Raw genomic sequence first — 24,617 nt, forward strand, 5'->3', positions numbered from 1 at the left:
GGACAAGGGTGGGGCCACGGTCGTGATGGACCGCTCTCTATATTCAGGGGAAATACTACGCCAACTAGCGGATTCCAATACATATAGGGTTATCCCGAGGGACCCCACCTTTAAGATTCGTAATAAAATCCAGTCTCTACTCAATACCTGTGTGGACAACGGCACTATTGATCAACAGACAGTCAAGTTTCTCTCCAACCCCCATCCTGTAACTCCAGTGTTTTATGTCCTCCCTAAAATCCACAAATCATTAAGCAACCCCCCAGGTCGCCCTATTGTAGCGTCCACTGACTCTATACTCTCGCCACTTTCGGTCTATTTAGAAAAGATTCTGACACCTCTCGTTAAGACTACCAGATCTTTCCTATTGGATACTGGCCACTTTCTCAATGTCATTAGACAGCTAAACACCATACCACCAGGCAGTCTCTTAGTCACTATGGATGTCAACAGTCTTTACACCTCCATCTCGCATGAAAAGGGCATCACAGCAACCAAATCATTACTAGAGTCATCTACTCTATCTACTGACTCCATACATCTTTGCCTGGACCTACTAAGGCTTGCCTTATATATCTTCTTCGTCTGGAAGGGACCTACAGAAACATTGATAGCATTTCATGAGTCTCTAAATGGGATATACCCAGAACTACAGTTCACAATGCAATATGACTCTAAACAGATTTCCTTTCTTGACACCCTCATATGCAAAGATAACCAGGGTCACCTCTCTACTGATTTGTTTGCCTTTCGTCCATACCTTCCATCCTTTTATGCCAAAGGTCGAAGCGGTCATCAAGAAGCACTGGCCCTTGTTGGCTAGAGCATACCCTAACATTGACAGTTTTTCCCGTCCAGCTCTCATGTGTAACAGGCGGGCACCCAATATCCGAGATCGGTTAGTGCGGGCTGACATGGGCAGCACACATCCCACCACCAATCAAAGTGTACTCTCGACACGTTGCCACGGAACATTTCCCTGCCTAAGCTGTGCCTCCTCCTCCAACATTATCAAATCTGACAATATCACTCACCCCAGAACCGGTAAATCATACCCCATACACGGCTATTTTACCTGTAATTCTAATTTTGTGATTTACATGATAAAATGCCCATGCGGCCTACTATATGTGGGTGAGACGACACAGCATGTCAAGGACAGAATAGCCAGCCACAAATCTACAATTCGCTGTGGGAAAACGTGGCTGCCCTTTCCGGATCACTTTATTAAATCCAGACACACGATAGCGCAATTAAAATATCAGATCATTGAACAGGTACCCACACCCAGGAGAGGCGGGGATCACATCAAATTGCTCAAAATTAGGGAAACTTACTGGATCCACAAACTAGAGACGTTAGCCCCCAAGGGTCTTAATAGGGAGATCAACTGGTTGCTATAATGCCGCCCTAATCATTTCGGTTTTCTTTCCAGACACGTTGAGTCCACACTCCACTAGGTGAGTCTCTTCTTATTACCTTCTTCACACCACCTAGACATTCTAGCCTTCCATTATTCTGTCCTATCCTGCCCTCCTCCGTCCTCTGCCCAATTGATATCTATCTATGTCTGCTCAATTAAACTCCAGTGCCCTGTGCAAATTATCCCTGTTTGTCCCAACCCCTTCTCACATCCCCGTACGGTACCATAGACCATTCTGTGCTCTCTAGTAGCGCCGTCTATTCATCAACATGTCCTGAGAGTCCTACCCTCATTGAGCTGTGCTCTCCCCTGCGCACGCGCATACACATAGTACTCCCCTGTTTACATTATGTCATCCATCACCTTGCATTTATCTACTCTTACAGCGGTGCCCGCGGTGCGTTCGCCAGGTCTCTGATATTTGTTGCCTAGCCCCCTCATAGCAGTTTACACCAGCGCTGACAGCGCATGCGCCCTCACACCACCTTCTACTGGCAGTCTCCTGCCCTCACTCAGACGCTATCATCAGCGCCCACTGCGCATGCGCCAGCGCACTAACTCAGTGGCGATTCGTCACTTCCGGTATGGCAGCCGCATTTCCGGTTCCCTGGACCGCTGGCGCTATTTAAGCTTCTACCTGTCCCAGTCCGACACACTGCCCTGAGCAAGGCATGGGAGTGCCGCTCCACCTCCTCTTCTCACAACGAACCCAGGACCTCTCAGGTTTTTATGCCGCCCCACTGCGCTGCGCCACCTTTGGTCTCCCACCCACATTGCTTTTTGTGTACGACCTTATTTCAGGCCCAGTACTCCAGACATAGCAGGAGCTACTGCTCCACCGCCTTATTTCACGGCTAACCTGGGACCCCACAGGTGTTTATACTGCCCCCATGCGTTGCGCTACCATGGGTCTCCCATCCACCGACCCTCACCCTACATAACATCGTTCTAGGTCCAGTACTCCAGGCTCCACAGGAACATTAGGACTCAACTGTCCATCATCCACCATCACTCTATTGAGGCTTAACCTACTTGGCATTAGTGCGCCGTCTCTACAGGACTATTCAGGTACCGTATGTGATATATTTACTATACGCAGCATCTCACACTCCACTCTATTCATACAGGCTTCCTCTTTTATTTCCATATTTTTCCAGAACGCTTAGTCCGGCTATATCTAATAGGGCATATAGATCTACCATCTCCCGTATACCCTTTTGGACCGTACCCGACACCACTGCTACAGGATACCTTAGGTAAACACCCTCCCCCCACTCTCCCCATTTCCCATTACATATCTCAATCTGTATACCTTATATGGCTCCTTCGTGTTTCAGGACCACGGTGTGTAAGACTGAGTTTCCTTAGACATAGAATCCACTTACCACTTACTTCAACACTGTGCAGTCAAGTACTTCGACACTGGAGCGCCCTCCCTAGACATTACAGGTATATTTAACTTGATTATATTACATAGTCTGTTCATTATACTACATACTTGGGTACGTCATCATTACACTCCATTGGGATATCCCACCCTCTATCCCCCCCTTCAGCTACCTACGGTTGGGACTTCTAGGCGTATACAATTTTATAACGCCAGTTTGTTTATCACAGAGACAGGACTCGCACTAGAGAAGTTGCCCTTCTGCTTCCTTTAGTTGCCGTATATGTACATATCACTGGAAACCAAGGTAATCATCTCACTCTGCAACCTTCGCTCTCCACCTTTCTCTCCCTTCCTCTTACCCCCTCTTGGATATACTCTGCCAAATCCATCTACACCTTGCTTGAACCTCATTAGTAACTTCCATGTTTTTTCTAATGTATATAGTGTTTATATTTGGTTTTATGTCTTTGTACTTGTTCCACTTATGTATATATTTTGGTGATATTTTATTTATTCTTTGACCCTCCTGCACTGTACTTTGTGTATTATGGCCATACTATTATCAGCTATTTACACTGTTTATTTATCTCCCCAGCAACCCCATGAGTAAGACCCTGGTGGGTCGAAACGTTGGGTTTGGTCTGATTTGAACACATCTGTTCCTATATTTCTATGACTACCTCTTTTTGGCTACAATAAATGTGTTGAAAAACCTTTTTGCATCACATCAAGTCTAAGTGCTGTATTTTTTTGATATGACTATTCGGGCCTTCGGGTCTGTCTTACCAGCATCTCGAGTATTTCCGATCTGAGTGCATACCATTATTTCCCCTACGAGAAAAATTTTCCGACTTTTCTGGATGCAATGCTGAACAATTTTATTGTTTATACTATTGTGTGAACCTACCTTTAGTCCCTGACACAAACAGATGTATGAATGTGGCCTCAGTACAGGCTATGATACCTGGATAGACTCACTGTCTTGACGGCAAATATTTAGACTTAAGAGTCCTCAGTGTTTGATACCTTTTAATGGCTAACTGAAAAGATGGTAACAAATTGCAAGCTTTCAAGACTACACAGGTCTCTTCATCAGGCAAAGACTAAATGAAATTCTGAAGAATCACATATTTATGCACAACATAGCACAGAAAAAAAAAAAGGAAAAACCATGGATAAGACAGGTGACATGAAGCAGAATTACCATGAGTGATAAACAGCTATGTCCATAAATATTGGGCCAGTTCTTAGATAAGGATTGTTTTATTGTCCTCTGATTAGGGTCTCTGTTGTGATGACCCCTCATAGTCTGAGGGGTAAGTTCCTTAGTTGATGTAAAAAGACATAAATCCGTGTGACACATTCATTCCTGCATTAAGACTGTCAAAGGTCGTCATCAGTTTATAGTCCCAGACTCTTCTGTCTTTCTGAGATTTGAAGTTGCCTTTTAACACAAGAAATTTCAGGTCCATAATATTATGAGTTTGGAGACAAAAATGTATTGCCACAGGTAGATCCATTCTTTTTTCTCTTATTGTTCTAAGCTTTTGCCCTGTCTCTCCCACATACAGACCCCCTGTTGGACATTTAGTACAAATAATTAGGTACACCACATTAGAAGTGTCGCAGCTGAAAGTACCTGGTATCTTGTAGTCCTGATGTGAATTGGGGATCTTTATCTTGTCTGTGGTCATTATAAATGGACAGGTTTTACATTTTTTCTGATTGCAAGGAAAGATACCTGCAGCTGTTGGACCTTTTTGAATCCGGGCTACCATCCAAGAACAATTGAAAACCAGATTACAAGAGCCACCAGAATATCAAGGAATCACCTGCTACATTACAAAGCTAAAAAAAGAAAATAACCGGGTACCTCTAGTCTGAATTTGGAGGTGCTAAGGGGAGCTGCATGGGAATTACAACCTTTACTACAAAAAGATGCCCATTTACAATCCATTTTCCCAGACCCCCCCCCCCCCCACTACTGTATTTTAGGCAGCCCCCAAATCTAAGAAGCATCATTGTCAGAAGCTCCCTGTCCTCTTCTACAGCTGCAGGAACCTTCCCTTGCAATCAGAAAAAATGTAAAACCTGTCCATTTATAATGACCACGGACAAGATAAAGATCCCCAATTCACATCAGAACTACAAGACACCAGGTACTTTCAGCTGCATCACTTCTAATGTGGTGTACCTAATTATTTGTACTAAATGTCCAACTGGGGGTCTGTATGTGGGGGAGACAGGGCAAAAGCTTAGAACAAGGATAAACTCTCATCGCCATACAATAAGAGAAAAAAGAATGGATCTACCTGTGGCAATACATTTTTGTCTCCCAAATCATAACATGAAATTACTTGTGTAAGGGTATGTGCACACAATGCAGATTTAGTGTAGAACTGCAGCCGATTTTTCTGCAGCAGAAACGCTGCTGATCTGCACTGTGATTTATAGTACAATGTAAATCAATGTGAAGAAAAAAAAAAGCTGTGCACATGGTGCAGAAAAATCTGCGCAGAAACGCTGCAGATTTCAAAGAAGTGCATGTCACTTTTGTGCAGATCTGCAGCGTTTCTGCACCCCTCCGTTATAGAAATCCACAGTGGTAAAATCTGCACAAAAAACGCATAAAAAATGCACAAGAAACGCACCTGCGGATTCTGCCAGGAGATGCAGATTTAGTGCAGAAAATTCTGCACATTTCCTACGTGTGCACATAGCCTTAAAAGGTAGCTTCAAATCTCAGAGAGACAGAAGAGACAACCTTTGACAGTCTTAATGCAGGAATGAATGTGTCACACGGATTTATGTCTTTTTACATCAGCTAAGGAATTTGCCCCTCAGACTATAAGGGGTCATCACAACAGAGACCCTAATCAGAGGACAATAAAACAATCCTTATCTAAGAACTGGCCCAATACTTATGGACATAACTGTATATCACTCATGGTAATTCTGCTTCATGTCACCTGTCTAATCCATGGTTTTTATGTGATTCTTCAGAATTTCTTTTAGTCTTTGCCTGATGAAGAGACCTGTGTAGTCTCGAAAGCTTGCCATTTGTTAGCATCTTTTCATTTAGCCATTAAAAGGTATCAACCACTGAGGACTCTCAATTCTAAATAATTTTCTATCTACTGGCTAACACGGTACCAAGATATCTTTCCTGTATCTTAACGGCATCATGTCTAGGATGCTAAAAAATGCCAAAAAAAATTGCACACAAGTGTAGTCATTATACATCTAACTGCTGTGAAAATAAAGAGTCCCGCCCCCGGTCTGCAAGGTCTCCCTGTTATATAACCTTTTTCAGGAGAGTCAAACCCCAACACATGATTTTCCAACGTTTTTTTTCAAGATGGGAGAGTGACTTGGGGATATCCTTGTCTCAAGAGGAGAGGGACAAGATTCTATTTACTTCTAGGACCTCGTCTTCTGTGTCACAGGAGAGGAGCTTCAAGATTCTGTCGAGGTGGTATAGATGCCCTTGCCAGGTTCATGCTATGTTCCCAGATATCTGGAGATGTGCAACAGAAAAGGGGACATATGTCCATATCTGGTGGGAATGCCCGCCTATAAAGAAACTGTGGACGTTAGTCTTTGATCTTTATAATAAATTATCTATTCGCAAAATACAGCCCACGGTAGAACTAGCCCTTTTGTCTCTGTGTGACCTATCGATCTCTGGGTTTAAAAGGAGTCTTCTCAGACATTTTCTCACGGCAGTCAGGAACTTGATTCCCCGATATTGGAAGCAGGATTGCTACCCCTCATGCTCCGATTTTGTTGCGGAACTGAACGATATTTACAGATTGGAACAATTGATAAACCAGTCCACTGGGGATCCCGAAAAATTTTATAACGTTTGGGCTCCATGGATTGTATTCAGGGAGACCCCAGAGCTGGACGCGTGGCTATCCAGATCCTAACCTACATTTGAAACCGCTCCAGATGTGTCCATAATGTGGATGCTGCCCCTTTACCCCAACTTCCTACCATGGCTTGAAATCAATGTCAACAATATATTAGCTTCTCCACTGCTACATGGGGACTGGGACCCACCCCAGAGGGGGGCCACATTCCCCGTACTTATCGCACCCTTCTATTTTTACCCGCATTCCCCTTTCTCCCTCCTTTCTTCTTTTCTTTAACTTTCTCTCTTTCTAACTGCCTTTTCTATTTAGTGACATTCTCTATTAAAATAAATGACTCAGTATAGTGAGTAATGAATAGTTTCTTCGTTGTTGTTTACCTGTTACAATAATGAAAGTTATTATTACTATTTCGAAAGTGATAACATTGGCATTGGCCAATAGCACTCGGAAACCGCTGGGACTTTACCTTCATGTCTGAATTATGGGTTGTATCCTAATGTTTTAACTAACTGTGTTTCAGCGTTGTTCCATTTCTGTATTGTTAATTTGCTTCAATAAACTTGATTTATACAAAAAAAAAAAAAAGTCAAGTAGAAGTGAAGATGACTGCATTCACCATGTTGAATAAAATCTTTATTTCATTGTAATACAAAAAAAAAAAAAACGGTAGGATAGTATGGGCAAACAGCAGCAGGCTACAGCCGTTGTGTGTCGATGGGTCCATAATGGTGTTAGAAGACACAAAACTGCCATAGCCTAGTGCTTGCTTGTACTCTTTCCACCTGATTTCTATTGCTTGCTATGAAATACTAAATGTTTCCATGATATAGTGAGTGCCATCATCTTCACTTCTACTTGTCTATAATGCTGTCAAGTTTGGGTATGGAGACCCACAGATGAGACACTGACACGTGGGATAAGTGTTTTTCAGGCAATTGGAAGAGGAAGGTACTAGAGATAGAAGTCAAATTAGAGATGGCCACTTGATGGGTATGATTGCTCAAAGGAAAATGTGTGCAGGGCCCCCCCATGAATGATTCAATGCCCAGTACCCTTGTGTTACAAACCAATTCTCACTGCTGATCTGCCCAATTCACCCAATGACTAGACCCAAGAAACCGGACTCCTTACACGTGTTTTTCGAGATCCAGTGTTGTCACCCTGCGGCCGCTTAGCTGAGAACGGCTTCTCGTAAGTTAATGAGCAGTCCTATCCCCCCCAGGATAGAGCTATAATTGTTAAGAAAGCTGAACTACTCATGTACTGTCTTAACCTCTCTGTGCTGTGACGACATCTGATGGACTGCAGCCCATTTTGCTCATGGAGCAAGGGCTAAAACTAGCAGGTACATTTGCTGCCCTCCTTTAAATAAGGGCCATAATTGACATTACTAATTGAACTATTCATTAGATGCCCCTCCCATTTTATTAAGAGTCAATTACAACAAATTAGAGTGCCTTTCATGACTGATTGTTGGTTGCTTATTACTCGTCTAAACCTATTGGTTTGTGTGCAGGTGGTGTGAAAATTCATGCAAATATTGTTAGTGTTCAAGGATAGCAGCTCCCGGACCAATTTCAGTTACAATTTTTTTTTTTTTAATTAAATTTACAGTGGTTATAAATCCATGCACAGCAGGAAGTAGAAGACATGAGGACAAAATTCAGCATTTACAACCCAGGGATAAATAGGTCAGTATAGGTATACCTAAGACACGTCGTCTGTGACGCTTCTGGGTTTTGCCCACTTTCAGTAGAATCAATATCTATCTATATATATAATTGTCTAAGGGTTTTTCTGTCTGTCTTTTTGTCTGTCCTGGAAATCCCGCGTCTCTGATTGGTCGAGGCCGCCAGGCCTCGACCAATCAGCAACGGGCACAGCGACGATGATGTCATAAAGGTTGCCTCGACCAATCAGCGACGGGCACAGTCTGCCGCGAATTCTGGAATCATCATTGTCCATATACTACGGGGACATGCATATTCTAGAATACCCGATGCGTTAGAATCGGGCCACAATCTAGTACTATATAATTGTCTAAGGGTCACTTCAGTCTCTGTCCTTCTGTCACGGATATTCATTGGTCGTGGCCTCTGTGTGTCATGGAAATCCAAGTCGCTGATTGGGCATTTTGCCACAACCAATCAGTGACGGGCACAGTCCGGCAGCAAAATGGCCGCTCCTTCCTCCCCGCAGTTAGTGCCCGCTCCATACTCTCCTCCAGTCAGCCCTCACACAGAGTTAATGGCAGCGTTAATAGACCGCGTTATGCCACGGTGTAACGCACTCCATTAACGCAGCTATTAACCCTGTGTGACCAACTTTTTACTATTGATGATGCGTATGCAGCATCAATAGTAAAAAGATCTAATGTTACAAATAATAAATAAAGTTATTCTTACCCTCTGACATGCGCGGTGTCCTCGGCAGTGCAAGCGGCAGGCTCCGGTGCCAAGGATGCTATGCGAGAAGGACCTTCCATGACGTCACGGTCATGTGATCGTGATGTCATCACAGGTCCTGCGCTCATACCAACCCTGGGACCGGAAGCTGCCGCGTGCACCGCACACAGGAGACAGGACTGCAAGGGGCCCTTCGGAAGGTGAGTATATTTTTTATTTTAAGTATTTTTTAACCTGCTACATACGTGGCTGGGCAATAAATACCCAATGTGTAAGAATCGGGCCACCATCTAGTATTTTATATTAATCATATACAGTTCTCAATAAGTGAGAAAACCTCTGTTGTAAGAGACAATCTGCTATTGGAGTCATTTTAGGGTTTCTTTCAGCCTCTGAAGGATCCGCTCTCGCTCTAGATAGTTGTCTTTCCTATGAAGAATCCTCTGCAGTCTCCGCTTCATTGTGTCGCTCTCTTCTTCTTCAGACAGCTCGATGTTCCGGTTTGCGTTTTTTAAACAGTCACTGATCTGCTGTCTCTTCATCTGCACAGTCACCTGGTGAGTCGGGGATAAAAATAACTATATGTCTATGGCAATAAAGAAATCATTTAATTGATCAGACAGGCCTACTGTACAACACCCAAGCCACCATGACATCTGTGCCCATATCAAATCTAGATGAATGGCGTCGCCATCTCCACTATTGTGTATTACATTCTTCTTTTATCCAGAGATGTCACACATGTGTATCTCCAGACAGAGGACTAACAAGAGGCGTGGATACTTGCCTGTAATTCGGATTCATTTTCCTCTACCCGTTTGATCTGCGCTATCAGGGTGATCAGTTCTTCCTGTGTAGAAGAAGAGAAATACATTGAGGAGCTGCAGCAATGACATTAGCAAACCATTACAGAAACACACTGATATACACCACGCTCAGAAAAAGACTTCAGGACGTTTCATTAGGAGGCTTACAAGAGTCAAGACTACTCATAAACCGCCCTGGAAACTCACATCTTAGTCATAAAAACCATCACCTAAAAAGTACAGATGAGATTTTATATATATATATATATATATATATATATATATATATATATATATATATATATATATATATATATATATATATATATATTTTCTCTTCTGGTTTTGTCTTGAAACCTGCAAAGTGAAGGAGGCCGCACAGCATTGTCACATGCACACTACTAGTGATACTTGAAGGGCCATCCGTTATTCTGCACTCAGAGGAAAACTTGGGAGTAGTATTAGTTTGTGCAGAAGTGTTGTAGAGCTTCTATCATACGGCCTACAACCAGTGTGAACGCTGCCCAGGAAGAGTCCGATGATACTCATGACATGCATACTCTTAATGCCGCCAATTCTCACTTTTAGGCCGGTGTCACACTAGCGAGTTTTACGGACGTATGAGCGCAGAAAATACGTACAGAAAATACGCATTGCACACGGCCCAATGATTCTCTATGGCCTATCTGCCGTATTTTACGGATCCGTATTATACGGTCTTGTACGGCCATAGAAAATTGCAGCATGCTGCGTTTGTCACCGTATTGCACAAAAAAAAAAAAAAAAAATACGCCAATGAAAGTCTATGGGGCCGAGAAAATTACGGATTACACACGGACCAGCAGTGTGACTTGCGAGAAATACACAGCAGTGTTCTAAAGAAAAGCTGGTATCTCTCTCTCTCTCCCTCTCTCTAATCTCAATTCAATTGAGCTTTATTGGCAGGACTAAGTACATGTTAGGGTACCGTCACACTATACGATTTACCTACGATCACGACCAGCGATACGACCTGGCCGTGATCGTAGGTAAATCGTAGTGTGGTCGCTGGGGAGCTGTCACACAGACAGCTCTCCAGCGACCACCGATGCCGAGGTCCCTGGGTTACCAGGGTAAACATCGGGTTACTAAGCGCGGCCCTGCGCTTAGTAACCCAATGTTTACCCTGGTTACAAGCGAACGCATCGCATCGCTAGATCGGTGTCACACGCACCGATCTAGCGATGACAGCGGGAGATCCAGCGACGAAACAAAGTTCCAAACGATCTGCTACGACGTACGATTCTCAGCAGGATCCCCGATCGCTGCTGCGTGTCAGACACAGCGATATCGTAACGATATCGCTGGAACGTCACGAATCGTACCGTCGTAGCGATCGAAATGGTATAGTGTGACGGTACCCTAATTATAGCATTGCCAAAGCATATGGTAAAAATACGGGGGTGGGGGAGGGAGGCATATAGAGGTCCAGGGTATATCAAATTCCTTTTAGAGGATAGGGGATGTTTCCAGGGTGGGGTATAGAAGTCCATGACATATCAGGCTCTTTAGTCGGAGGATAGGGATATGTCCAGTGTTGGGGTACGGGAGTCCATGACATATCAGGCTCCTCTTAGTCTGTGGCAGGCACTGACATATTCCGCTGCTACGGCCACTGCACTTTCCTCTTCCCCCAGTATTATCGGCAGTTTCTCTTCCTCCTCCTTGGAGGTGAAGTCTGGGAGGAGATCAGACAGTCTCTTGAAGTGAGTGTCCCTCACTGCGGAGTATTTGGGGCACCTCAGCAGGAAGTGGGCCTCATCCTCCACGGCCTCCTGGGGGCACTGCTGGCAGAGTCTGTTCTCTCGAGGCTTGTAGTTCTGTCGGTGCCGCCCGGATTCGATGAGTAGGCTGTGGGCGCTCAGTCTGTACCGGCTCAGGATCTGTCGATCTTTGGGGTTTTCTAGTGTCTCTAGATATGGGGCCAGTTTTCTCCCTCTGTATTTTCCGGTATATTGTCAGTTTCTGGGATTTGTTTATGTCGTTCCTCCAGATGCTGAGATATTCCTCTTTGACTTTGTGTAGCATCTTCTGGATTTCACCTTTTGTCATCCGCTCTCGCTCTGTGTTCTCACACCCGCTCTCTCACACCCGCTCTCTCACACCCGCTCTCTCACACCCGCTCTCTCACACCCGCTCTCTCACACCCGCTCTCTCACACCCGCTCTCTCACACCCGCTCTCTCTGTTCTCACACCCGCTCTCTCTGTTCTCACAACCGCTCACACGCTCTCTCACCCGCTCTCTCTCTCTGTTCTCACACCCGCTCTCTCTGTCCTCACACCCGCTCTCTCTCTGTCCTCACACCCGCTCTCTCTCGTCCTCACACCCGCTCTCTCTCGTCCTCACAACCGCTCTCTGTTCTCACACCCGCTCTCTCTGTTCTCACACCCGCTCTCTCTGTTCTCACAACCGCTCTCACACGCTCTCTCTCACACGCTCTCTCTGTTCTCACACCCGCTCTCTCTGTTCTCACACCCGCTCTCTCTGTTCTCACACCCGCTCTCTCTGTTCTCACAACCGCTCTCTCTGTTCTCACAACCGCTCTCTCTGTTCTCACAACCGCTCTCTCTGTTCTCACAACCGCTCTCTCTGTTCTCACAACCGCTCTCTCTGTTCTCACAACCGCTCTCTCTGTTCTCACAACCGCTCTCTCTGTTCTCACAACCGCTCTCTCTGTTCTCACACCCGCTCTCTCTGTTCTCACACCCGCTCTCTCTGTTCTCACACCCGCTCTCTCTGTTCTCACACCCGCTCTCTCTGTTCTCACACCCGCTCTCTCTGTTCTCACACCCGCTCTCTCTGTTCTCACACCCGCTCTCTCTGTTCTCACACCCGCTCTCTCTGTTCTCACACCCGCTCTCTGTTCTCACAACCGCTCTCTGTTCTCACAACCGCTCTCTCTGTTCTCACAACCGCTCTCTCTGTTCTCACAACCGCTCTCTGTTCTCACAACCGCTCTCTCTGTTCTCACAACCGCTCTCTCTGTTCTCACACCCGCTCTCTCTGTTCTCACACCCGCTCTCTCTGTTCTCACACCCGCTCTCTCTGTTCTCACACCCGCTCTCTCTGTTCTCACACCCGCTCTCTCTGTTCTCACACCCGCTCTCTCTGTTCTCACACCCGCTCTCTGTTCTCACACCCGCTCTCTCTGTTCTCACAACCGCTCTCTCTGTTCTCACAACCGCTCTCTCTGTTCTCACAACCGCTCTCTCTGTTCTCACAACCGCTCTCTCTGTTCTCACAACCGCTCTCACACGCTCTCTCTCACCCGCTCTCTCTGTTCTCACACCCGCTCTCTCTGTTCTCACACCCGCTCTCTCTGTTCTCACACCCGCTCTCTCTGTTCTCACAACCGCTCTCTCTGTTCTCACAACCGCTCTCTCTGTTCTCACAACCGCTCTCTCTGTTCTCACAACCGCTCTCTCTGTTCTCACAACCGCTCTCTCTGTTCTCACAACCGCTCTCTCTGTTCTCACAACCGCTCTCTCTGTTCTCACAACCGCTCTCTCTGTTCTCACAACCGCTCTCTCTGTTCTCACACCCGCTCTCTCTGTTCTCACACCCGCTCTCTGTTCTCACACCCGCTCTCTCTGTTCTCACACCCGCTCTCTCTGTTCTCACACCCGCTCTCTCTGTTCTCACACCCGCTCTCTCTGTTCTCACACCCGCTCTCTCTGTTCTCACAACCGCTCTCTGTTCTCACAACCGCTCTCTCTGTTCTCACAACCGCTCTCTCTGTTCTCACAACCGCTCTCTCTGTTCTCACAACCGCTCTCTCTGTTCTCACAACCGCTCTCTCTGTTCTCACACCCGCTCTCTCTGTTCTCACACCCGCTCTCTCTGTTCTCACACCCGCTCTCTCTGTTCTCACACCCGCTCTCTCTGTTCTCACACCCGCTCTCTCTGTTCTCACAACCGCTCTCTCTGTTCTCACAACCGCTCTCTCTGTTCTCACAACCGCTCTCTCTGTTCTCACAACCGCTCTCTCTGTTCTCACAACCGCTCTCTCTGTTCTCACAACCGCTCTCTCTGTTCTCACAACCGCTCTCTCTGTTCTCACAACCGCTCTCTGTTCTCACAACCGCTCTCTCTGTTCTCACACCCGCTCTCTCTGTTCTCACACCCGCTCTCTCTGTTCTCACACCCGCTCTCTCTGTTCTCACACCCGCTCTCTCTGTTCTCACACCCGCTCTCTCTGTTCTCACACCCGCTCTCTCTGTTCTCACACCCGCTCTCTCTGTTCTCACACCCGCTCTCTCTGTTCTCACACCCGCTCTCTCTGTTCTCACAACCGCTCTCTCTGTTCTCACAACCGCTCTCTCTGTTCTCACAACCGCTCTCTCTGTTCTCACAACCGCTCTCTCTGTTCTCACAACCGCTCTCTCTGTTCTCACACCCGCTCTCTCTGTTCTCACACCCGCTCTCTCTGTTCTCACACCCGCTCTCTCTGTTCTCACACCCGCTCTCTCTGTTCTCACACCCGCTCTCTCTGTTCTCACACCCGCTCTCTCTGTTCTCACACCCGCTCTCTCTGTTCTCACACCCGCTCTCTCTGTTCTCACAACCGCTCTCTCTGTTCTCACAACCGCTCTCTCTGTTCTCACAACCGCTCTCTGTTCTCACAACCGCTCTCTCTGTTCTCACAACCGCTCTCACACGCTCTCTCTCACACGCTCTCTCACACGCTCTCTCACACGCTCTCTGTTCTCTCACCCGCTCTCTCTCTCTCTGTTCTCACACCCGCTCTCTCTCTGTCCTCACACCCGCTCTCTCTCTGTCCTCACACCCGCTCTCTCTCTGTCCTCACAACCGCTCTCTCTCTGTTCTCACAACCGCTCTCTCTCTGTTCTCACAACCGCTCTCTCTCTGTTCTCACAACCGCTCTCTCTCTGTTCTCACAACCGCTCTCTCTCTGTTCTCACAACCGCTCTCACACGCTCTCTCTCTCTGTTCTCTCACCCGCTCTCTCTCTGTCCTCACACCCGCTCTCTCTCTCGTCCTCACACCCGCTCTCTCTCTCGGTTCTCACACCCGCTCTCTCTCTCGGTTCTCACACCCGCTCTCTCTCTCGGTTCTCACACCCGCTCTCTCACCCGCTCTCACACGCTCTCTCTCTGTTCTCTCACCCGCTCTCTCTCTGTCCTCACACCCGCTCTCTCTCTGTCCTCACACCCGCTCTCTCTCTCGGTTCTCACACCCGCTCTCTCTCTCGGTTCTCACACCCGCTCTCTCTCTCGGTTCTCACACCCGCTCTCTCTCTCGGTTCTCACACCCGCTCTCTCTCTCGGTTCTCACACCCGCTCTCTCTCTCGGTTCTCACACCCGCTCTCTCTCTCGGTTCTCACACCCGCTCTCTCTCTCTCTCGGTTCTCACACCCGCTCTCTCTCTCTCTGTTCTCACACCCGCTCTCTCTCTCTGTTCTCACACCCGCTCTCTCTCTCTCTCGGTTCTCACACCCGCTCTCTCTCTCTCGGTTCTCACACCCGCTCTCTCTCTCTGTTCTCACACCCGCTCTCTCTCTCTGTGTTCTCACACCCGCTCTCAATTCAATTCAAATGAGCTTTATTGGCAGGACTAAGTACATGTTAGCATTGCCAAAGCATATGGTAAAAATACGGGGGTGGGGGAGGGAGGCATATAGAGGTCCAGGGAATATCAAATTCCTTTTAGAGGATAGGGGATGTTTCCAGGGTGCGGTATAGGAGTCCATGACATATCAGGCTCTTTAGTCGGGGGATAGGGATATGTCCAGTGTTGGGGTACAGGAATCCATGACATATCAGGCTCCTCTTAGTCTGTGGCAGGCACTGACATATTCCGCTGCTACGGCCACTGCACTTTCCTCTTCCCCCCGTATTATCGGTAGTTTCTCTTCCTCCTCCTTGGAGGTGAAGTCTGGGAGGAGAGCAGACAGTCTCTTGAAGTGAGACTGTCTGAGATTATATATATATATATAATTTTTTTTTTTTTTATTCAGCGCTAGGTAGCAGAAAAGCCGGTAATACAATTGCTGGATTTTGCTATCTCCTTCACAAATCCGACAGGATATGAGACATGGTTTACATACAGTAAACTATCTCATATCCCTTCTTTTATTACATATTCCTCTTTACTAATGTAACAAGTGTCTCTTTGTAAAATTTGGGGTCTTTAGCTATTAAATTAAAGGGTTAAATCCCGGAAAAAATTGGCGTGGGCTCCCGCGCAATTTTCTCCGCCAGAGTGGGAAAGCCAGTGACTGAGGGCAGATATTAATAGCCTAGAGAGGGACCATGGTTATTGCCCCCCACCCCCCCGGCTAAAAACACCTGCCCCCGGCTAAAAACACCTGCCCCCAGCCACCCCAGAAAAGGCACATCTGGAAGATGCGCCTATTCTGGCACTTAGCCTCTCTCTTCCCACTCCTGTGTAGTGGTGGGATATGTGGTAATGAAGGGTTAATGTCACCTTGCTAGTGTAAGGTGATATTAAGCCAGGTTAATAATGGAGAGGCGTCAATTATGACACATATCCATTATTAATCCAATAGTACGAAATGGTTAATAAAACACACACATTAAAAAGTATTTTAATGAAATAAAGACACATTGTGTTTTAATATTTTATTATTCTCTTAATCCACCTGAAGACCCTTGTCACCTGAAACAAATTTTAAAAACAAACAAACAATATTCCATACCTTCCGTCGTTCAGTCTTGTCCCACGCTGTAAATCCATCTGAGGGGGTTAAATCATTTTACACCCAGGAGCTCTGCTAATGCAGCTGTGCTCCTGTCTGTAAAACTTGGTGAATGAATGGAATGCAGGGGAATGTACTGTAGTTACCTCGAGTTGCGGTGATGCGCCCTCTGCTGGATGAACTCATATGAACTCGAGCCTGGGAACTTTTCAGAATATTTTCCCAGGCTCGAGTTCATACGAGTTCATCCAGCAGAGGGCGCATCACCGCGACTCGAGGTAACAACAGTACATTCCCCTGCATTCCATTCATTCACCAAGTTTTACAGACAGGAGCACAGCTGCATTAGCAGAGCTCCTGGGTGTAAAATGATTTAACCCCTTCAGATCGATTTACAGCGTGGGACAAGACTGAACGATGGAAGGTATGGAATATTGTTGTTTGTTTTGGGTTTTTTTACCTGGTTTCAGGTGACAAGGGTCTTCAGGTGGCTTAAGAGTATAATAAAATATTAAAACACCCTGTGTCTTTATTTCATTAAAATACTTTTTAATAATGTTTGTGTGTTTTATTAACCATTTTGTATTATTGGATTAATAATGGATAGGTGTCATAATTGACACCTCTCCATTATTAACCTGGCTTAATGTCACCTTTCAATAGCAAGGTGACATTAACCCTTCATTACCACATATCCCACCACTACACAGGAGTGGGAAGAGAGAGGCTAAGTGCCAGAATAGGCGCCTCTTCCAGACGTGCCTTTTCTGGGGTGGCCGGGGGCAGATGTTTTTAGCCGGGGGGGTGGGGGGCAATAACCATGGTCCCTCTCTAGGCTATTAAAATCTGCCCTCAGTCACTGGCTTTCCCGCTCTGGCGGAGAAAATTGCGCGGGAGCCCACGCCAATTTTTTCTGGGATTTAACCCTTTAATAGCTAGAGACTCCAAATTTTACACAGACACTTGTTACATTAGTAAAGAGGAATATCTAATAAAAGGGATATGAGATGGTTTACTGTACGTAAACCATGTCTCATATCCTGTCGGGTTTGTGAAGGAGATAGGAAAAGCCGGCAAAGGAAAAGCCAGCAATTGAATTACCGGCTTTTCTGCTATCTATCTATATACTGTATATAGGTTTTCAAGAATATTTGAGCTGACGGATCCATGATATGTCCATTTTGCAAGCCTGCGTGGAAGAGAAAAAAAAACGCCGTACGGAAGCCATATGGATGACACACAGATAAATTTGTGCCTAAAAATCGCATCCTCGCATTGAATATGGAACAGTGTTTTGGGACAATTACTGCGTATTACGGCCGTAAAACACGGACCGTATTTTCATACGCTGAGTGACGCCGGCCTTACTGTGCATGGGTTGAAGGCACTCAATTGTTGACTGTAGCACAGGAGGAGCCTACATATGAAATATCAGACCTTGCCATCATTGGAACCTCAGCATCACACCCTCACTGCTTCTCTACAGATGGCGTATGGCCACGTGTTAAGGGGTCCTAGAATGGCAATTATGCAGCCAAAAACCACAACATGCAATTGTACAGTAAATGGTGCAGATTTCAATTTGTTTATTAACGGCAGTACAGTTTTCACGGTAAAACTGAAAAAAAAAAAAGGCACTTTTCAGTCCAGTTTTGCAAACCTACTGTATTAACTGCCCTCAGGATCGTGAGTTGCTGTCAGTCAGTATTAATAGGGGGTATCCTTTGGCTGAAAGCGAATTGCTGACATGGTTGTCCTCAGTATACAGCCTTCTAAACTGTGCAGTAAAAGCTCTCTGCACCCTCTAGTTTCATGGGTTAGGGTTAGAGGGTTTGGCCAATGCGTCTCATGCCCACATCAGGAGGGGAGTCTATCACTTTGCCGGGACACATGCACAACTGTCAGCCATTGCGCTAGCGTCCAATTCTATTAAACACGACCGGTGAACAGTATTTACGGATCGTCCACACTTCCCCATCAGGTACATCAAAACTTGTGGTCAACCATGCCCTCGCATCTGGCTGCAGAAGTGAACAACACTGCACAAACCCTTTAATACGGACAAGTTAATAAATAAGGAATGGGAATAACCAAACCACTTCACACCTTTAGCTGCTGGATTCGATGCTGCACCTCCTTGACGTGCTGCTCAGTGGATCCCACCTTCAAAGCCAGAGTTCTGAATGAAAGAACACAGACAACCAATGTTTAACACATTGTTAGGCTAGGCTCACATCGCGTTAGTGCCATCCGTCTAACGCATGGTACCATTGCGTCGGCATGCGTTCGTAATGGAGGTCTATGCACAGCAAACACGTGTGTTCGCTGTGTGTTAGACCCAACGTACCCGAAATGCGGTAGACCACGTTCGAAGGTCACAAAGTAACGTACCATCGTCAACACATGCAGATTTTGACATGCGTTACGATAATGGATGGCAATGGGTGCGTTAACCCCTTCCTGACCTGTGACGCCATGTAGGCGTCATGAAAGTCGGTGCCATTCCGACCTGTGACACCTATGTGGCGTCATGGAGGGATAGTGTCACTGCAGATCGGGTGAAAGGGTTAACTCCAATTTCACCCGATCCGCAGGGACAGCGAGTTGTACTTCAGCCCGGGGGGGTGGCTTCACCCCCACGTGGCTACGATTGCTCTGATTGGCTGTTGAAAGTGAAACAGCCAATCAGAGCAATTTGTAATATTTCACCTATGAAAACTGGTGAAATATTACACTCCAGTCATGGCCGATGCTGCAATATCATCGGCCATGGCTGGAAACCCTGATCTGCCCCCCTCCACCGCCACCGATCTCCTCCCCAGTCCTCCGTCTTGTGCTCCGCTCCCCTCCGTCGTCCTGTCCGCTCCCCCCGTGCACAGTGATCAAAATAATAAAAAAAAAATAAAAGTAGTAAATGAACTAAACCCCCCATCCCTTTATCACCCCCATAGGTAGGGACAATAATAAAATAAAGAAAATATATTTACTTTTATTTTTCCCACTAGGGTTAGGGCTAGAACTAGGGTTAGAATTAGGCTATGTGCACACGGTGTGGATTGGCCGCGAATCTGCAGCAGATTGGCCGCTGCGGATTCGTAGCACTGTTCCATCAGGTTTACAGTACCATGTAAACCTATGGAAAACCAAATCCGCTGTGCCCATGGTGCGGAAAATACCACGCGAAAACGCTGCGTTGTATTTTCCGCAGCATGTCAATTCTTTGTGCGAATTCCGCAGCGTTTTACACCTGTTCCTCAATAGGAATCCGCAGGTTAAATCCGCACAAAAAAAACTGTGGAAATCCACGGTAAATCCGCAGGTAAAACGCAGTGCCTTTTACCTGCGGATTTTTCAAAAATGGTGCGGAAATATCTCACACGAATCCGCAACGTGGGCACATAGCCTTAGGGTTGGAATTAGGGCTAGGGTTGGAAATAGGGTTAAGATTAGGCTTCTGGTTAGGGTTGGGATTAGGGGTGTGTTGGGGTTAGAGTTGTGGTTAGGGTTGCGATTAGGGTTATGGCTACAGTTGGGATTAGGGTTAGGGGTGTGTTGGGGTTACTTTTGGGGTCCAATTTCTCCTGTTAGGCTACGTTCACATTTGCGTTGTTGGGCGTTGCGTCGACGACGCAATGCACAACGCATGCAAAACGCGTCCATTTTTAGCATGATTTTTGGCGCAAAAAAATGCAACTTGCAGCGTCCTCTGCGCCCTGACGCTTGCGCCAAAAAAGACGCATGCGTCACAAAACGCAACACAACGCATGTCCATGCGCCCATGTTAAATATAGGGGCACATGACGCATGCATCGCTGCAGCTGCGCCCGACGCAACGCAAATGTGAACGTAGCCTTACTCTTGTGAAAATAAAAGATTGCAGGCTAAAAAATAATTTGACGAAAAAAAAAATGATTTTTTATTTTCACGGCTCTGCGTTATAAACTTCTGTGAAGCACTTGAGGGCTTAAAATGGTCACCGTACATCTAGATAAGCTCCTTGGGGGGTCTAGTTACCAAAATGGGGTCACGTGGGGGAGCTCCAATATTTAGACACACAGGGGCTCTCCAAACGCGACATGGTGTCCGCTAACGATTGGAGCTAATTTTTCATTCAAAAGTCAAATGGCGCTCCTTCCCTTCCGAGCCTTGCCGTGTGCCCAAACAGTGGTTTACCCACACATGTGAGGTATCGGCGTACTCAGGAGAAATTGCCCAACGCATTTTAGGATCCATTTTATCATGTTGTCCTTGTGAAAATTAAGAAAAATTGAGGCTAAAAGAATTTTTTTGTGAAAAAAAAAAAAAGTACTTTTTCATTTTACGGATCAATTTGTGAAGCACCTGGGGGGTTCAAAGTGCTCACTATGCATCTAGATAAGTTCCTTGGGTGGTCTAGTTTCCAAAATGGGGTCACTTGTGGGGGAGCTCCAATGTTTAGGCACACGGGCTCTCCAAACACGACATGGTGACCGCTAACGATGGAGCTAATTTTTCATTCAAAAGTCAAATGGCGCTCCTTCCCTTCCGAGCCCTGCCGTGCGCCCAAACAGTGGTTCCCCCGACATATGGGGTATCGGCGTACTCAGGGCAAATTGTACAATAACTTTTGCGATCCAGTTTCTCTTTTTACCCTTCGGAAAATAAAAAAATTGTTGCTAAAAGATCATTTTTGTGACTAAAAAGTTAAATGTTCATTTTTTCCTTCCATGTTGCTTCTTCTGCTGTGAAACACCTGAAGGGTTAATAAACTTCTTGAATGTGGTTTTGTGCACCATGAGGGGTGCAGTTTTTAGAATGGTGTCACTTTTGGGTATTTTCAGCCATATAGACCCCTCAAACTGACTTCAAATGTGAGGTTGTCCCTTAAAAAAAAAAAAAAAAAAAAAAAAAAAAAAATTGTTTTGTAAATTTCGTTGTAAAAATTAGAAATCGCTGGTCAAATTTTAACCCTTATAACTTCCTAGCAAAAAAAAGTTTACAAAACTGTGCTGATGTAAAGTAGACATGTGGGTAGTTATTTATTAACTATTTTGTGTCACATAACTCTCTGGTTTAACAGAATAAAAATTCAAAAATTGCGAAATTTTCGCCAAAATTTCCTTTTTTTTCACAAAAACGCAAAAATTATCGACCTAAATTTACCACTAACATGAAGCCCAATATGTCACGAAATAAAAACAATCTCAGAACCGCTAGGACCTGTTCCCGAGTTAATACCTCATAAAAAGGGACACTGGTCAGAATTGCAAAAAACAGCCAGGTCATTAAGGTCAAAATAGGCTGGGTCATGAAGGGGTTAAAGAATCTGTTACATTGCGCTAGTGCTGCTTAAGGGCAATCTGTTTAACGGATCCGTTACTAACGCAATGTGGACCTAGCCTAAGGCAACACTCGTTGTGCACATGATGAACACTACAGTGGTAGCCATGAATCTAAAAGGGCACGTGCCAGAAGAAAGTCACAGATACGCAGCCATGTCCCTACTTCTATTTTCTCTGGTATATAGAAAAACTTGGCACTCAATTTCTTGAAGAAGAATAAGATTATTTATTTCACATCCAGACAAACAGATCAGTTGCTGAACGTTTTCGGTCCAGTGCGAACCTTCCTCAGAGCAATTTAGCTCATCTATAAAGACAAAGCCGTAATAATGTTCTGGTGTATCGTGCCAGTATCCAGGAGCGCGGGATCTGTGTGTGATCTGACAGTTCTTCCTTCTGTTAGAGCGTGCGGTAACCAGGGCTGAAGACACATAGCGTGTCTAGTGTGGGCTTACCGCACTCACAAGCGACAAAGTATGCTTGAAGTCGCAGTTTCCGCATATCGCATATAAAATGGGTTACCGCACGCTCTAACAGAAGAAAAAACAGCCTGCATCAAAGCCGGGACATGTGCCCGCAGTTTTGAACAGCTGACATGTGCCCGCAATAGCGGCGGGTGAAATCGCAATCCACCTGCCGCTATTAAGTAGTTAAATGCCGCTGTCAAACGCTGACAGCGGCATTTAACCGGCGCTTCCGGCCATCTGGCTGGAAATGATCGCATCGCCGACCCCCGTCACTTGATCGGTGGTCAGCTATGCTTCTGCATAGCAACCATAGAGGTCCTTGAGACCTCTATGGTTACTGATCTCGGCTAGCTATGAGCGCTACCCTGTGGTCGGCGCTCACAGCACACCTGCATTTCTGCTGCATAGATCATCAGATCACTGCTATGTAGCAGAGGCGATCGAGTTGTGCCAGCTTCTAGCCTCCTATGGAGGCTACTGAAGCATGGCAAAAGTAAAAAAAAAAAAAAAAAAAAGTGAAAAAAAAAATGTGAAAAAAATAAATAAAAGTTTAAATCACCCCCCTTTCGCCCCATTCAAAATAAATAAATAAAAAAAAATAAAAAAAAAGATTAACCTGATCGCTAAACGGCGCAGAGAGAGAAAAAAAAAATTGAAACGCCAGAATTACGGTTTTTGGTCGCCGCGACATTGCATTAAAATGCAATAACTGGCGATTAAAAGATCGTATGTACACCAAAATGCTGTCATTAAAAACGTCATCTCGGCACTCAAAAAATAAGCCCTCAACCGACCCCAGATCATGAAAAATGGAGACGCTACGGGCTGAGAAATTGTACTTCTGATCCAAAGTGAAAAAAAATTGTAAAAGTCTACAAAAAACACTTAAGGACATGGCAATTTTTTTATTTTTTTTTTTAACAAAAACAAGAAAAATCATAACTTTTTTTCCACCTTTTAGGTATGCTCACACACTGCACTTTTGCCACACAAAAAAAGAAAGCAATTTACTGTCCTAGCAGATAAGAAGCATAATGCTGCCTTCTTCGCTGAGGGTACGGTATTCTTTCCCACATCCTGGCAGTGTTGATGTAAGTTTGGGCAAAACAATCAGGCTTCGATGTTTTTTCTTTGTAAACAAAAACTTCCATCTTGTCACCCTACCCCACAGGACAAACATAAGAAGAATACGGCAGATTGTTTTGGCATCCATTAATTGACAGAAATTCCTGCAGCTCCTTTAATGTTGCTGAAGGTTTCTTGGACCAATTTTCTTCTTGTCTCAGTTTTTGAGGGACGTTCAGTACTAGATAATGTCACTGTTGTGCCAAAATGACGCCAACAGTGACATTATATGGTATATAGAATGACTTGGACATTTTTTTGTACCCTTTTCCTGACTGATAACTTAACAATGAAATCCCTTTGCTGTGTTGTAAGCAGTTTACTGACCATGACTTTTGATCTAAAATGCAACTAAGAAAATGTCAGAAAAAAAAAAAAAAAAAACTTACTAGAACAGCTAAATGGGGTTAATCATAATCACTGTAAATAATGGCAGCGGTGTTCTGACTACTCTTTAGTATGAGTTTAAATGTAATAGCAGAACCAGACACAACCACAGCCCCAAATATAAGAGCGTGTTCACACCTGTTTGTTAGGCAACCCCTGCATGTGATGCAGCTGTCAAACAACGGCAGACACTCAAATATTGTCTTCGGCTCGAATACTCTCTATTAGCACCCAAGCATTACACCTTCTCCGATCACGTTCGCTCATCACTAGAAATAACCCTTAAATATTGGCTTGGATTTAGACAGATTAGAAAGAATAAATGGTGTAAATTGATCAGTGTCTCATGCAGGATGATAACGCTGTAAACCTTGTGATCTTTTGCCACAATGGTGTTACCTCCTTTGATTTTCATCCAGAGCGGTTTGGTTGGCAGCGTCCCGTTTCCATTTGGCAAGCTCCTTTTCAGCTTCCGCCAGCTGCAGCCTTGTTTGCTGGTGCACGTGTTGAATAGTCTCAGAGCTCAGTTGCTTGAGCACATCCTCGGGGGTGAGACTGCGAACACCGGTGGGATCCTGCGTCCTGCCCAGCAGAGCTCTCCCCAGCTGCACCGTCCTTCCATAGGAAACTTTCTATATTTATTTAAAAAAAAAAAAAAAATGAATCATTGCACTTTTTTTTGGACACAAGCCCCTAC

General features: G+C 45.5%; 1 protein-coding gene across 2 annotated transcripts in view; it reads right to left on the minus strand.

The window, feature by feature from the left end:
- Positions 1-9,329: 9,329 nt before the first annotated feature.
- Positions 9,330-24,617, minus strand: part of LOC138672724 (cingulin-like) — a 24,759-nt gene continuing 9,471 nt past the window's right edge. The window contains exons 6-9 of one of the 2 annotated variants that reach the window (XM_069761015.1): positions 24,320-24,552; positions 18,727-18,799; positions 9,881-9,943; positions 9,330-9,647 (exon numbers count right to left, since the gene is read on the minus strand). In XM_069761015.1, the coding sequence (XP_069617116.1) occupies positions 9,462-9,647; positions 9,881-9,943; positions 18,727-18,799; positions 24,320-24,552 (555 nt within the window). In that variant the 3' untranslated portion in view covers positions 9,330-9,461. Of the gene's footprint in view, positions 9,648-9,880; positions 9,944-18,726; positions 18,800-21,326; positions 21,483-24,319; positions 24,553-24,617 lie in introns of those variants that run through there. The other variant, XM_069761016.1, reaches the window with a different exon arrangement.

This window comes from Ranitomeya imitator, chromosome 3, assembly GCF_032444005.1.
Source record: "Ranitomeya imitator isolate aRanImi1 chromosome 3, aRanImi1.pri, whole genome shotgun sequence".
Lineage (NCBI taxonomy): Eukaryota > Metazoa > Chordata > Amphibia > Anura > Dendrobatidae > Ranitomeya > Ranitomeya imitator.